Source organism: Trachymyrmex septentrionalis, unplaced genomic scaffold (assembly GCF_001594115.1).
Source record: "Trachymyrmex septentrionalis isolate Tsep2-gDNA-1 unplaced genomic scaffold, Tsep1.0 scaffold78, whole genome shotgun sequence".
Lineage (NCBI taxonomy): Eukaryota > Metazoa > Arthropoda > Insecta > Hymenoptera > Formicidae > Trachymyrmex > Trachymyrmex septentrionalis.
In genome coordinates, this window is record NW_017305967.1 from 686760 (window position 1) to 703496 (window position 16737).

The window sequence follows — 16737 nt, forward strand, 5'->3', positions numbered from 1 at the left end:
ATAGATATATTATTCTATTAAAAAAATAAAATTATTATTAAGAAAAATGATTTATAAATTTTGTCCAAATCATTATAAAGATCTTCTTAAACAAAATAATTTTTATTCAAAAAAGTTTTTTATATAACTCCATTATTTTTAAAATTATTGAGTGTATATACTTAAATTAAACATAATGTATGTGTATATTCTTCTGAGAGCAATGAAGTATTTGAGTTAATTGTGTGTAAAAATGGGATGATTAATATTAGATACAAAATATATTTATGTATCTGACAATAATATTTTCAATCTCTCCCTCTTTTCTTTCAATCCGTTTTCTCGTTTTTGGTAATATAATAATGAATATTTTTTCTATAATATAATTTTTCTTTGACTTTCTACAAGGCCAGCATAGAAATCACACTAGACAGTAGTAAAACTTAGTTTTCGGAAATGTCGAAACAACGATTTCCGTAATTAAACGCAATTTTCGTTATATATGTACATTGGTAAAAGTAAGAAGGCTCATTTAAATTCTTCACGAGTATTAAATAGTCATAATATAAATTCTCTATAGATATCTAACAGTAGATACAAGTTTATAAGATGTTTCCGAAAATATTTCAACTCACATGTTCCACTATCAAAATGTCTGTCACTTTTTTAATAATATGTATGCCAATTTAGACTCAATAGACGCGTCGATCTTTCCAGTATTCTTTAGTTTGTCGGTCGTTTATTTTGGATTATTTCTTGCAAGTCTAATTGAATTATGAATATTTTAATCGATTCTATCGCGAATCTATACAACATCAACGATTAATGAAAAACAATCCGTCAATATTTTAGAATTTAAACGAGATTTCAATTTTATACATTATTTTCAATTTAACGTATTTAGAACTAGTATATTTTTCCTCTTTGCGGAATAATTTTAACATATTCATATATGATACATATAATTCGTATATTTTTCCTTTTTTAGAATAATATATCTCGTTACTGAAAAATGTCCACAGGCCTTTGAATCTTTGTACAATGACATATACAAAAGCTTACTTAAATAATGCTACATGAGTATTAGTCGCCGTTCCAATTAATTTATAAATAACATGAAAGCATAAAAACAGTATAGATTCAGAATATATTATTTCTATCCAGTCTTCTAGTGCCACAAGAGAAAATACTATTTTATTATAACATAAATTCATTTGAAATATTGTGACTTTAGTATCTTAAATTATATTTTTCATTTTTTAAATTTTGGTATTTTTATTTTCATTCAAGAAAGAAACAATTAAATTATCGGTATTACAGCGACAGTATCTTTCTTTCTTTCTTTTTTCTTTCTCTCGAACGTTCTTTTTAGTAGTATATGAAGTGTTGTTAGTACAATCAATCATGTTATATAAGCAGTAAACTTTACGTATTCTCAAAAGAGTAATTCGAGGCGACATCGCAGAGGCAGTGATAAATGTGATGTTTTATCAAAGTAAAAACGATGGTTCTATTTTTTCCGGATAAAAATATTTGACGAAACAAAATTTGTAGTTTCCTTTCAATCTCTAAAAATAATGGAAAACGGGAAAATAAGGAAAACGAGGGAAATAAAAAAAAGAAAAACTGTGAATTTTACTACATTAAACTTTGGTATTATATGTGAGTGAACGTTGTTGTTCCTCCTCTTTGTGCCAGTTTGCTTAACGCCTTCAAGTGTCTGTCCTATATTAACGATTATTTACAAACATTATACAAAGTACAACGTAATTTATGTTAATAAAAATATTAATAATAGTAAAGTTGATAATAATAATGGTAAGAGTCGTATTAATACTAGCCGTACAAGACAACAGAAAAATCGACATTCATCAACTAAAAAGGAATACAAAATGCTTAATTATAGATGATAAATGGTAAACGATAACGCATCGTTTGTTTGCACGTGCGACAAAAATAATAATATTTTGTGAAAACATGTGATGCATATACTTAAATAATTTGGTGCTGTGCGCGATTGATTAAAAAAAAAAAAAAAACGCTTGAAATCAGTTTCTCACTAAAACTAGCACGGGAGAGAGGATGGTGCGGATATAATTTAACCTCAAGTATCTTCTAAAACTATTCTCTGGTATCTAAGTACTAAAAAACTAATAAACGGATAAGTGTTATGCCGAATAAATGTATCTAACGAATACTGCTAATGACATATTATTTTCTCCTACAATCGCGTTGACAAAATGTCTATCGACTATCTTAAATAGTATCTAATTATGGAAAAAAGTTCTGTCCAATTGTGAATAATCTACGCTGTGGAAGAATAAACGGAAGTTATTAGGATGTTGTTAGCGATAAATAGATATAACGCGCTCCTATTGCAACGCATTGTGATAATTTTCTTCTCAATGTTGAGTGCTCAATCCGTCTCTTAAGATAGCTAATACTACAGATATTCCTACTGATTCTTTTTATATCCACATATGTATATTGACTACGAATGGTCAACTTAAATCTACTAATAAATTAATAGATATAAATATTACACGTGTTTTATAAGTCAAACAAGAACTAACAATCTTGAATCTATACTACAAGTATCTCGAGGACACTTTGGTCACTATACACAGTTTCAGGATTTGTGTTAATCTTACTATCTCGTGTATGACTTATAGAACTTGTACCGATCTCTGTCTATAGAAAGAAAATTCACTTTGAACGATTAATTCTCGTAATAAAGCATCTAAATTGCAAATATATGCTCTATATACTCTTATGGAGCGCTAACGATAAACCTTTGGAAGTGATGAATGATTCCTGGTGAAGATACACAGTTTTAAGTATTGAGTACTCATTAAGCGTTTGAAAGACGTCTTAACATTTTACTTTAGGTTTCTATCATGTCCTTTAAACATCTATTGGTATTTCGCATGTCATTTCAGTAATCTCAATATCAGACTGTATGCAAAAGTGTAACGAAAAAGAAATGTAACGAAAAAAAATAGCGTGCGTGCAAAAGCCATGTGAAATTCGACAGATTTTCTAACAAAGACAAAAAAAATTATTGCGCGCATTTTCAAAGACAATTTTCCAGATCTACACATGTAATTGCATTCGACCGTAAAGGCCATATTATCTAATATCTCGTGAGAATAACTATCGATCGCGCCTAAGACTACACGTTGTGCTCGTAAATTTCACACGGTGGACGTTTGCTGGTTGTTGTTATCTAGCGGAATGCTCGTGGAACATTCCTTCAGCATTGCACGTAATCGTAGGATCTCCTTAGACGCCGTCGCCAAATCGGATTCTAGTTGTAATTCCTTTTCTCGACGTCGTTTCAACTCACGTTGACATGTCTAAAAAATAGATTGCATTCCTTTATGATCGCAAGTGTTTGGAATTTCAGAACAAAACAATTTTAATTTGATTTATTTCTTACTTACCACATTTTGCCGCAGCAAATCCAATTTATCGCACTTGAGCCTAGTGACCTCCATCCTTAAGTTTTCGTTTTCCGCGATCCCATCTTTACTGATACATCTTGTGGTATCGTGAGTCTCCGCGGAACTCATAGATTCGAGACCCGTGTCACTATCGGGATATACGGCCTGATCGAGTTCGAGTTCGCTGTTGAGCGAACTGTCATCGCTCTCTGAGATCACTCGCTGCGTCACCTCCGTTGTTGTTTTCTCCTGCGTGCGCAGATTCTCGTGTGTTAGTTGTTGCACCATTGTCGATGTCGGTGCCGGGGATTTGTCGATGACAGAAGTATCGTTGAGGCAGATGACACTCGCGCCTTGCGATTCCCTACGATCATATTCGTCTTGTTGCAACGTCACTAGACTACTGTCCTGATTGTCGGTGTTGGATAGGCTGCTGTCTTGGCTACCAAGACTACCGCGCTCCGAGTCTCTTCTCAAAGTCAGATCCGGCGAGCCGAGGGGACTGGACGGTTCCACCGAACGCTTGCTTCCGCTCACCTTGAATAGTTGTTGCAGATACCAATTTATTTAATCTAATTTTAATTTATAATTTACAATTAAAAATTTTATAGTTTAGTTTATATCTATAGTTTGTATTCTATATACATATGTATTTTTATCGTTTTGCATGATTATTTTTTTAACGTAATCAAAATCAGTTACTAAAAGAAAACTTTATTCTATACATTGTATATATCAGAAATGACAAGAGTATTTATTACGTTATATACAATGTAACAAATACTTTTATCTATTCACTTACCTTCGTAACAGTCGACTGTCGATTACTTGGAGGACTGGATTCTGTCTGTTGACCTTTCTTAGCTAACTGCTGCGGCACGCTTTCCGTTGATGCGTTCCTCACACGGGAGATCAATGCTTTCCGAACCGTGTCGATGAATCGCGAGCCACTGCCACTACTTCCTGAAGTGGATACATCGTTCGTCGTTGGACTTACTGGACAAACGCTTAAGCCGGAACTTCCTAGGCCAAGTGGACCACCAAGAAATTCTGCAGTTTTGGTTTGCAGTTCTTCCGTTAGAGATTCTAACAAGGCCGATCTAGTCCGTAGCTGAAAAATCGTACAATTATTTAATTGTCTTTTTTCGTAATATTTTTCAAAAATTGTCATAGTAATATCTATTGAATATCTATTACGTGGACATTCGAGTTTTCACATTTTTGCAATACGATGAAAAAAGAAAGGAGCGTTAAGACAAAGAGATTTACCTCCAATTTGGAAAATTTCTCGGCTTTATAAGCGGCGTTCTCGGCGTTTACGAGTTTCGTGAGCAGGAATTCTTTAAATTCGACACCTCTGAGAAAAACTGCTGGAGTTGGTAGAGTTGGTCCGAACCAGGGAACATCATCACGCGCTGTCACACTGACTTTGTACCTTAAAATTTAATGCCTCTGTTATTCGTTGTTTCTCGTGTTAACCAACAGCGATAGTTTTCGCAATAACGACGAGAGATACTAAAATAAATAATGAATTCTGCTAGATTTTAGCTTCGCGGAGCAAACAGCGTATAAACGGAAAGTAACTAAGAATCTAAGAATATACCTTGTATTAGGAGTGCAGGGGTCGATGACTTGCACGACGATGAAGGCGTGCAAGAAGTGACTGGCGATCATGTCCGGGCTGAAGGGCGTCGGTTCCTCTTGAAATATGATGGCAACGATATCATTGCCGATGTGTCGTTTGCGCTGTAACTGTTGCGAATCGCCTGGACTATATGGCAATAATGAGGCCACATGGAACAATACTTCCCGACCCCGAAACACCTCGTATACCGCCGAATCGCCAGTCTGGCCGTGTCTAGTATCCAACCCACCGCGATAACTATAATACGCAGTCAATTAGAAAATAATATAAAAAGTAAAATAAAGTAAATATTAATTAAGAATAGAAGAGAGAGAGAGAGAGAGAGAGAGAGAGAGAGAGAGAGAGAGAGAGAGAGAGGGGCATATTACAATTTTCTACTAATCAGTTTTTGATAATTTTTTAATTTTATATACCTAATTTATGAAATTATTTTTTATTAAAATTTATGCAAAAATGTATCAATAGATACATGCATTATATAAACCATATATTAAAAAGAATTTTAACATAAGCTCTCTCTCTTTGAAAGTAAATAATATTCTCTTAATTCTTTAATCTCTAAGGCACGAACTTTTTAAAATATTTAAACATATTTTGCTGATTTTTAATACATGGAGATTGTAGAGATCGCTGATTACAAATCTGAAGTCGAAATTTAAAAAGTTAAAATGATACAAATCCAATATGTTAAAAAAACACTTTATTATGCTTCATACACAATTCAAATTTTATAAGGGTTTTTTTTGGATTTTTAATTTCAAATCTGCAGTAAACATTTGAAAATTCAAAATAACGGATTTAATATCAAGAAATGTTTTATTATTTTTTAACAAAAAGTATCGCTGATAGGATCGCAAAAAGACAAGTGTAATGTATATAAGACATACAGCAAAGGATTAAGAAAACCTTACCCCTTGTGATCCTTGAGATCGATTTTCTGACCAAGCAAATCAAGAAACTCCTGAAAGGCCGGGGTGATCTGCCGATTGCCGAAGAGTTGTTCCTCGGTGAGTTGACCGGCTCGCTGATGAAGAACACCAAATTTAAACCTGGAGACCAAGGCGTGCTCGTCGTATCGTGCTATCAAGGTACCGGCGCCGGGGCACATGACCGGCATCAGGGGACTCACGTTTAGAGACTCATTGATCGCCTGTAAAAAAATATTTTTGATGATAAGGCGCGAGAACACGCAATCGACGTACGATTACGAAAAAGCGAGGCAAGGTCTTTCCTGTGTTTTATCACACTAGCGTGCCTCCTTATCTTTCTCCTTTCCTTGGTTTTCCTCTCTCTTTCTCTCGCTTCCTGCCATACGATCGCGCACGTAACAGCCGAGAAAGATAAAGCATGCACACACGATGAACGTTAAATTATTCAGGCGCATTTATGCGTTTTTGCGCGCATAGGAATACACCAGTAGAATATAGGATCCAAGGCCGGATATAGCATTTCCATCGCCCGAAGGTAACGAATTTTAAACGGTTGCTCTATGAAATGTTTTATTCATTTTTTGAAAGCGCTTGAATTTTCTGTCAATACATATTTCTGCAGTTTTGCATGATCCTAAATGTTTTATAGCCAGAAATGGTACAAGATGTAGATATAAAAAAAAAAAGAAGAAATCAAAAGTATATTTTATATTTTACTACTACATATTCGCGATCGATTAAAAAAAAAAACACGTTTTCTCAAACGACTAATAATAATAATTATTATTTATTTATTTCATTTGATACATTTGATTACATTCGTATATATTCGGATAAAGATATAGATTTGTATAAATTCGAGAATCTTTAAATCTGTCTAATGACTGTTTATTTTATTATGACCTTCCATATTTTTTTTTGTGCACGGTCGCCGTAAACAAGTGTGCAAATTGTGCACTGCGCAATAGCGTGTATTAACAGTAAATTCAATTTAAAAAATCAATCCTGTCAACACTAATTGCGTCTGCTCACTGTTAAATTTAATTTCTTCTGAAACGTATACTGCATATAAATTTCGTATCATAAAATTTGAAATCATTAATCGAATTGGATAGTTATTTCTCAATACTATTAATAGCTTTCAGTACGTCATATAAAGCTATATATAAGTTATTTTAATACAGATACGAATATAGTGTAGGATACTGATCATGTAACATTTTCTCTAAAGCGAAAACGTGTGAGAAGTGAAAAAAATCGTTCTATTAACTTCATTTTTCATATTTCCGCTCTAAGAAAAAATTACAATATCCTAGAAATAAAAAATAAAAATAAAAAATTGCGCTCTTTCTAAAATTATTTAAGAAATTATTTTGAAAAGTAGCTTTTTTAAAAGATTGATAAATAAAAATATTAAGAGCGGCAGTTAAGTTAAAGTTTCCATAAAGGCGCCTTATATTTCATTTGCTCTGCAAATGTGTAAAACAAGAGAAAAAAATGCTATCACATAGCTATTACGTAATTCAACTAATTGTAAGTACAATTAATAATTCAAACGCGGTGAGCCCGCTTTTCGAGAAATCCGATTGCGAGCAACTGTTTGATCTTAAAACAACAACTTCGAAAAACTGGGTCTGTGAGTTCAATTTGCTTGTATTAATATCGTTCTCCGTAAACACAACGTGACTGTTGTCTCAGGCGTTTCTTATTATCTCTTCAAACACACAGGTAATCGAGTATGCCTGCCTCGAGTGCGCCATATAAGCGGCATCTCCAATACGTAAACAACGCATGATAAATTGCACAATAGCTCAAAGAAAACTAAGTACAATTTTCACGTGGCAGGTTTAAAAAAATGGAAACGTAGCGTCCCGATGAAAGAATTCATCTGGATTGATATCAAAATATATCAAACTATTTTACGAATTACGCAAATATGCGCACAGATAAATATTTTAAATTAAAATTTTATATCTTTATCCAATGTGATCAACAGTGAAATTTCTGAATTAATATTGTCGTAAGGATTTCTCAGAGTCTTTCTCACGCGGTTTTTTTTTTTACGTAAGAAACGCGTTTCGATGTTTCTCCTTGCGTTTTGATCTAAATTTCATTGCGTGATGTCACGCCAACTGGAAAGAATTATTAGCAGAAGTGAATGTCTTTACCTTGACCATTTTCCTCGGTGTAGGATTCGAGTTGAGATTCGTAGTTGGAACCAGGTCATGTGTCGATCCTGCCCGAAGTCGCAGCAACACTCGCCAGTGTTCCTGTCCGGCGACCGTCTCGGCCTTCACCGAGACCAAAACCGGACTGTTCTCACTGTCCCTTCCCACGAGATTCACGTGTTCCTGCGAAAAAAAATCGAGACGATAAAACGACATGTTTCATAATTGTACAGGCTAATGATATGCAATAATAATTAGTCACAGTTTCTAGTTCCTTCGCGTAAACCACATCGCTTTTCAAGAATTTATCGAAAAGCTAGGAAAATCATAAATAACACGAGCAATATTTCAAGGATGGGAAAAAAACTTAATCTCTTATCCGCGATAATTTTCCTCCAGTGCAAGAGCCTGTTGAGAAACTCGAAATTCATCAAGATCATCGAGACTCTGGTCTGTCTTCGAATGTAAATACAAAAAAGAAATAGATAAAATAGTAGAAAAAATATTTCCAGAAAGTAGTGACAAATTTATTGAAAAGATGATCAAACTGAACTGTCAAGTGTTTTTTAAGTAACTGTTATAAGCGTTGTTAAGTAACTCGTGTTCGGCGATATTTCTTTAACGCGTTAGACGTTGGTTTTTAATATAAATGTTGCTTAATTCCTTGAAAAAAAAAAATCATAAATTTTTTAATTCCGTTGAATTTTTTTACAACAAATGTTTAAAATGGCGCCCTCCAGTATCATTACTGCTATGCAGCCATCAACAACATTTTAAATAAAATCGATGTTTAGTACTTTAAGGAAACGTGTCACCGAACATGCATTTTATAACAATTAAAGTTATTTAATTTTATGAGATCTTTTAATAATATTTTATGTTTGTCGTTATACTTCCCGGAAACATTCTGCGTATATACGTCGGATACAAAAAAAAAAACGTTAGCTTACGGATATGTTAACACCGCGGGATGTAACCGGCATGGCGATGCGCGTGCGTTAGAACAATTACGGTAGTTCACGCGTTCCGGATTCAATTAGTTGTTACGAAATTGCCGTAAGTAAAATAGTATGTATACGCGAGCGATTGCGACCCTGAGGCGCACTGTGTTACGCAGCAACATGTCCGTACGCTTTTGCAAACTGCAGTTAGTGCATTTTGTCCTACGTGTGTATGTTATACACGGTCCCTCGTGTGAGGCTCCGTATTGAGGACAATATATTACGCAAACGGTCTTCAGCGAGTTTATTAGCAGGTTTGTTCGATTAGCAGCTTTTCGTCGCAGCCTCATTTCGAGCGCGTATGTTCAAAGAAGTGAAAAAGGATAAATTCACATTAGTTTTCCTTTTTCGACACATATACGTATCCTCGTCGCAAAAGTAAGTTGCACGAATGGTCGCAGAATATTCCAAGCATCTATCCATTACTTAAGAGACCTTTTATGCACTATAAAAAAAACGCATTTCAGATAGTAAGTAAAAAAATGTACAAAATTTAAATTTAGAAAAGGTTTTAAAGATTAAAATCTTTACTTTTCGAAGATCAAAATGCCTTTTGAGTTTCTATCAGTTTCATAATTTTTACGTATAGAAAAATACGAACTGCTTAAAATGGGAAACGTTCTTCTTACTTTGTAGGTTTGTGTCACGTGACCAAACGCGCAGTTGCGAAAATTTTCGGCTTTCTAAAGCTTAAAAGTTTTCCTTACAATCGTTTTTTTTTTTAAATGTTCGTAAGATTATTGAATTATCGCGAATTAAATAAAAAGAACATTATGACTTTCATTTTCATAATTCCATTAAAAGTCATCATATTGCAAAAAAGGGCAGCTTAAAGCTGAAACTGTTCGATCAAGTGATATAATTGTCAATTTTTTTTTTGATGTAGATATAAAAGCGCTACAAAAAAAAACTTTTGTTCAATATTATACCAAAAAATGTTGACTTCAATTATCCGATTTTTAATTTAATTGAAAACAACCGCACGAATTCGTACGTGTTTGCGAGACTTCTCAATACGAGGAAAAGAACAATCCTCGGATTTTCTTATTATTATATTTCTCGGGTTTTTTAAGTTAGCTGCGAGCAATGAGCGTTTTACTGCACAATAGTCGGCAGGGTAACAACGGCGAATAAAAACGGTGCATCATCGTTGACGGTGCGTTTGCATGCGAGCAAAAATGCCGAGAGAGGCTTAGAGAGACGCATGGAAGGTCGGGTCGCATGCAGAATGTGGTGTACGATGAAATGCACACACCATTCCCTTCCCCTCCGGTGTTTTACTAACCTTCAGATGGAAATAGTGGAGGGAGTTAGAAAGGGCAACGTGCCCAGAGTTCACAGGAGTTCATGCCATCGAGATATTGTACGTACGCTTATTACTACCATTGTCATTATTGTAATAATACACTTATGTGCATTACTGTAATAATGCACACGACGGAGTGATTATTAAATTATTAAATATAATAATATTACGTACGCTGACTGATCTAGCGTGGATTTCGATGAGATTAATTGCAAATTATAATTTAACTGATTGTTAAATTAATTGCAAATTGAAATTAAGGTTTATAAAATTAATAACTTTTTGTTCTCTTAAATATTATAATCCTTATCCAAATTTTAGTTTTCATTCTCGAAATTTTCCATATTTAAGCTTATGTATTTTCCATTCTTTCAACCTTTCATAACAGAGAAATTTAATTCTTTACCTATACCTAATATTTTCTTCTCCTTATTTCACAAATATTATTATGACTGATCACAATCATCCCTTCCACTTAATCCAGTAATCTATAGTCCCTGATCAATTATTATTATTTTTTTTAGAAATTTTAATAATTTAATTTATACACTGAGAAAAAATATAGTCAATTTTAATAAATATTTAGTTGAATACTGCCAACTAAATATTTATTAAATATAAAGATATATTTATTTGATACGAGAAACAATTAATTTGATTTAACGATCATTCTTTTTACTGAACAAATATTTATTTACTGTAAGTAAATGTTTAGTTGGCAGTATTGAACTAAATATTTATTAAAATTGACTATATATTTTTCTCAATATATTATTAAATGATTCCAAAATATTAATAACCTAATACAATGTCATCCCTTCCTAGTACACTTTTATGTATGTACCTATGATGACATGATGTCTTGCGAGGGTCAGCCGGAAATTAAAATTATGATTCATAAAAATTGCAGCGAATTTCAGAGAACGATGATATATTTCCTATATATTTTGATATTTTTATTTTCGCGTGCATCAGTTTTTATCAAGAGGTCTCGAGCGTGGTCTCTGTGTCTTAAATGGCAGGAAAATATTCCAACTTGCCATTACACGAACTCCAAGACGGCGCGCCCTCCTATTGTAAGCAACGGGCTTACTCTGTACTTCACCGTCTCCTTTGTTCTTCAACCTCTCGATTGGTATCGTTAGCCGTTATGATCGGCTTCGAGGTGTATAACCGTTTGCGCTGTTACGGTTCGAATTACTTGCGCACCGTTGTTATCTCCCGCAATTAATCGGTTCTCTCTCTCTCTCTCTCTCTCTCTCTCTCTCTCTCTCTCTCTCTCTTCCACGTGTGCGATCCACAGCTTCTTCTCTTTTCTTGACGCGCGTAACAAACGACATTACAACGAAACACGCGATACCGGTGTATCGCGTACTGGCGAAGGTGCGTGTTCATGCTGTACTATTTTCACGACGCGACGTAAAAAAAAATCGACTTCACGTGTCGAGATCGTAAGGATTCAATTTTGACAGATCGGTTAATCGGATCCGGCTTGTGTTAGAGTTATTATTATTATATTATATAATACGACTGCGTGTTGTGTGCTTTCTCTGCTGAACTTCTTACGAGATTAGTAGAATAGAATAGTAAGAAAGAAGTGAGACTCTCATGAGTCAATTCTAAGCAGAATCGTAAGACTCGTAACGTTCTCGTAAAAATTTGTAAGAACTTATGATTAATATTTTAATTTTATGCATATGTATCGAAGACGTACGATTATTCACAAATATCTACGATTTCTTGTTAATTTTATGACTTGTAAGAAGCTGATCGTAAAAATATTATATAAAGATATAAGAAAAAAATTTTTTTAAATTTGTTAAAGCTTAAAAATTTTTACAGGTCTCACAAGAATATGTTACGAGGTTACGAGCCTTACAATTCTGCTTAGAATTTAGGCATTAGTTTTTTTTTTTCAACGTAATATTTAGTGCAGATTGGGCAGCAAAATTTGAAAATTGAAACGCAAGCTTTCTGAATTTCTATTATCTTGCATCAACGCGGAGAGACTATAACATGTTTACAGTATACTTGCAGTATTTAAGTTATGTAATTCAAAAAGAGTTGGACTTACGCCAACGTTTTCTCACGGATTATTATGAGAATTGTGACATAAGAAAACATAAGCAGTAAAACGTAAATAGTAAGGGGCCCGCATACATCTTTCCATAACAGGAATCGTAAGACGTATCGTAAGAATTAGTTAATCAGAATTGGACAATTCTTAACTGTAATTGGCTAATTCTTAAGAAGCATTTATACTGATCGTAATCTTCTGCCATATGCCGTCGTATCTGTAAGAACTGATCAGTCACAGTCGAATATTCTTCCCTTAGTCGAATGAGAAGGGAATACTCAGCTGTGATTGATCAATTCTTTCAAATTATGATCAATATAAATTCTCCTTTATGTTCCGTCTTATGGTTACGGTTATGGAAAATGCGGTTATGGAAGCCATAAGCACATCGGTCAATCACAGTAGAAAACGTAAGGCAATAACGGGAAATTTTCAATGGGAATTTTCATTAAAAATAAACGGTATCAAATCCAAAATATTCATTGGCTTACTACTTACATCTTATTGCTTACGTTTTTTTATAGTTTTAGGCTGATATTACATTTGTCGTGCGACAAATTTTTCGTTAGTTGGCATTAATTGGCTGTAGAACAGAGAAATCCGAGAATCTCTTTGTTTTTTGCAGCCAATCAATAAGCTCGAAAAGTTACTTTCTGTCGTACAACAAAAAATGGATGAATGTAATATTAGCCTTAAAGTGTTATTTCACAAAAGTAATGGATTTCTATAATAAATAAAAATTAGGTAATAGCTTTCTATACAATAAGCTATTATTTAAGCTTAATGCTGATTCTACAATGAATCGGTACTCGGTAGTCTTTATCGATGAATCGATGAAGTTGGCCAACAGCCAATTTGTACGACTAAGGTCCGATTGCACCAACGTTACTTTGACTTTAAGCGAGTCTTAAAATTCTGTCTGTCTCTTTTTCGTTGGTGCAATAGGATGCTAAGATCGATTTTCTTAAAACTGACCAAATTCGACTTTATTTCTTCCCATTAGCCAAGCTAAATGAATCGCTGTACAATTAATAACTTGTAGATGCTTGTAGAAAAATCATAGTCACCTATTTAGGTTAAGACTTAAAGATTTCCGACCACTCATTGTAGAATCTGCTTAAGTCTCAAGCCAAGACTAAGAAATTGACCAATCATAATTATCGATTATTCTTCTCACATTCGACTGTGATTGGTCAATTTTTTATGGCTTAAGAATTTAAGCTTAGGTAATGGCTTCTTGTAGAAAGCCTATAAGAATTTAAAACTAAAATCTTGTATGTCAGAAGAATTTCACGTTGTAAGTCAGAAAAACAGGCGCTGCACCGTCGGGTAACAATAGGCGGAACGGGAACTCATCCGTCGAGTCTTATCTAGAAAAACTGCTTACTCGCTGCCGGAAGCGGAAAATAACGCGTTCTTTTTCTTACGAGCTACGCACGACTTAACTATTCGTTAATTAGCAGACCTTCCAAGTAGATAATGCAATATATTCTACAAAAACTTGCAGAGTTTAATAATAATACGAGTATAGTAACCTAAAGAATGTTATGATTCTCACCAACGCGATCACAATTATTTCGAGATAGTCCTAATCACCTAGCTAGAATAATTTATATATCCTAAGTAAAAGTCACTCTTATTAACTATTTAATATGTATACTAATATTTGAAATGTACATAAGTTTACTCAATATTTTCTCAAAATGTAAGGTAAAATAAACAAACAGGATTTTTTATCAGTAAAGAAACTACTCTGACTGAATTTCAGTTTCTCGTTGATAAAAGATAAAAATTATCCTAGGTGACTGATAATAAATAATGATAACTTCGCTCTCAATGGGAAATTTCGTTATACCGACTATTGTCATTTGACCATTTGCTCTATGCAGTTTTAGCAGCAATTTTACATCGCAAATTTCCATCGTCAACGGTTTTATTTCTCGCGTATACTCTTTTTTGATCGAGAATTTTTCTTTCATACAAAAATCGCATCTCTCTCTCTCTCTCTCTCTCTCTCTCATATTTTTGAGGGAAATTTTTAACCGTATCATGATGATGATTTGACTACGGAAAGGAATAAAGAGGACCAAAAGATGGAAAAGGTTGAAACAGAGCGGGTAGAAATATAGAGACAGAAGAAAATCGCGGGTAGGGATCGCGAAAACGACCAACAACGGATGAATCAGAAGAGAAGGAGTGAAGGATTCCCTCTTAGTTCCAGGCAGCGGACTTTCGTGCAAGCTATGAGAACGTTCCCACTCCCACGTCCAAAGTGCTCTTTTCCTTTTCCTACGTGCTCCCTCCTCCTCTTTTCCCTCCCACGCCGTGACTCTTCCTTTTCTACCTCTCGTTATTTCAGTCTCCTCCGTACACGCGTCCTCCTTCTTTCCTTACACACCTACGTACATATCGTCGGTTGAGCGATCATGGTTCATCACGGTTCTTGCGCTCGAATATGGTTGCAGGGACGGAATAATGTCCGTCCTGATCCCAATGACGAGTCGAATAAATTAGGGAAATCGTTCAAGAAAGGACCATCGGTAGGTACGAAATATATAAGGAAAATCCGTGGGAATACCCGTTGATATTTCTGAAACTATTAGATCTTAGAGCAGAGACGCACCGTCTTAAAATAAAGATGTCTACAGATGTTGACAAACATCCACAATTTTATCGCGCGTCTGTCACGCGTAAATTGTCTGGACCATCATATATTTTTCGTATATACTATATTTAACCGAAGATCACAGAGATACAAGTGGTACAAAGGTCCCGCTGATGTTTCGAACTGTTCCGTACATGTTATACACAGGATTGGGAAGTTATATCTCGAGAAATAAGTAAAATTATTTAATAACGTTAGAAACATATAAGATCTTTGTATTTAAAATGCAAACAGTACAAAAAAATTAACAGAAGTGTAACTGAAAAGTACACTTGATCTTTTAAGTAACCATAATTTGTAACATGATACTCATCAGAATCGACAACTTGTGACGGTAACTAATTACTCTTTTTAAGGGAAAAAAACTGTAACTGTAACTAACTTTTGCCAATCCTAGCGTTATTTTGCGTTTCCCAAAATCTCTCTACAGGCTCGGTTACCCAGGTCTTTTATCTTCGTAAAAAAATCCCGCGATGTTAGATATGTTAGATAGGAAGTTGATGAAAACGAAACTCACTCTGCCGACAAAGAAACGGCGGTAGCATTTGGCCGTGTCATCCTGGTCTATCCTAGGCTGCCAGGCTGGCTGCGCCGGTAGTAATGCTTTGCCGGCGGAATCGAGAGTATGTCGATGATCGGTACCGTCGACCCAATACCCGGATGGCGTGACGACTAAGGGTGGCTGGACACCGGACACAGCTTGCTGTTGCAGAGCTGCTTCCATTAGTGCTCTCCCCAAGGGCGCATCGCCCATTGGTGATGGCGATAGCGCTGATGTGTGACTGCTAGGCGCACCACCGGGACTCGACGTTGTCCTGTCATCTCTCGGTGTCTGCAACAAAATTGCAAAACATTCATTAATTCATCCGGAATTTGATTAATTATTCAGTGCGAAGTATTCAGGTAAATATCGACGTATGTAAATGAATGAAAAAGCATTATTGAGGATATAATTATAGATTGAGTAATTTTATTTTCTTATACTTAGTTATGCAGTTAGAATCTATTAATTAGATTCTAATTCGTAACATGTAGAGTGTCATCATTTTTCCTTTGTCTCATAAGTATTTCTTTTTTTTAATATCTGAAACTCGTCATTAATATTGTATAATATAAAAATAATATTTTGTGAAAATATAATATAATAAATTTTATTTAAATATGTCATTAAATATTAAGTGAAAAAATATCAAATAATCAATGTTGTAAGAAAATCCAAAAAAATCTAATAAAATTCCTCAATAAAATTCTCCAATAAAATCTAACAAAAATATTCACTGGGTTGAGTTTTTTTTAAGAAGAAACATGGGTTTTTTTTCAACCCTATCAAAAACGAAATGTTGTACGACAGTGGTACGATAAATAAATCAATGTATAAACGCTAGTTTATTTAATAACGCTAGTTAATTAGTCCCATTAAAAGTTTTGTGTAATGCCAAAGTGATATTCTAATAAAAAGATATTGTGACTTCATTGTAGAGAGAGAGAGAGAGAGAGAGAGAGAGAGAGAGAGAGAGAGAGAGA

At 34.3% G+C, this 16737-nt stretch overlaps 1 protein-coding gene across 8 annotated transcripts in view; it reads right to left on the reverse strand.

Moving 5' to 3' along the window:
* Positions 1-1612: 1612 nt before the first annotated feature.
* Positions 1613-16737, reverse strand: part of LOC108754226 (rap1 GTPase-activating protein 1-like) — a 117668-nt gene continuing 102543 nt past the window's right edge. For all 8 annotated transcript variants that reach the window (XM_018496384.1, XM_018496388.1, XM_018496387.1 and 5 more), the window contains 8 exons: positions 15731-16045; positions 8165-8347; positions 5979-6217; positions 5026-5304; positions 4692-4857; positions 4225-4533; positions 3423-3959; positions 1613-3335 (listed from right to left, as the gene is read on the reverse strand). In XM_018496384.1, the coding sequence (XP_018351886.1) occupies positions 3174-3335; positions 3423-3959; positions 4225-4533; positions 4692-4857; positions 5026-5304; positions 5979-6217; positions 8165-8347; positions 15731-16045 (2190 nt within the window). In that variant the 3' untranslated portion in view covers positions 1613-3173. The remainder of the gene's footprint in view (positions 3336-3422; positions 3960-4224; positions 4534-4691; positions 4858-5025; positions 5305-5978; positions 6218-8164; positions 8348-15730; positions 16046-16737) is intronic.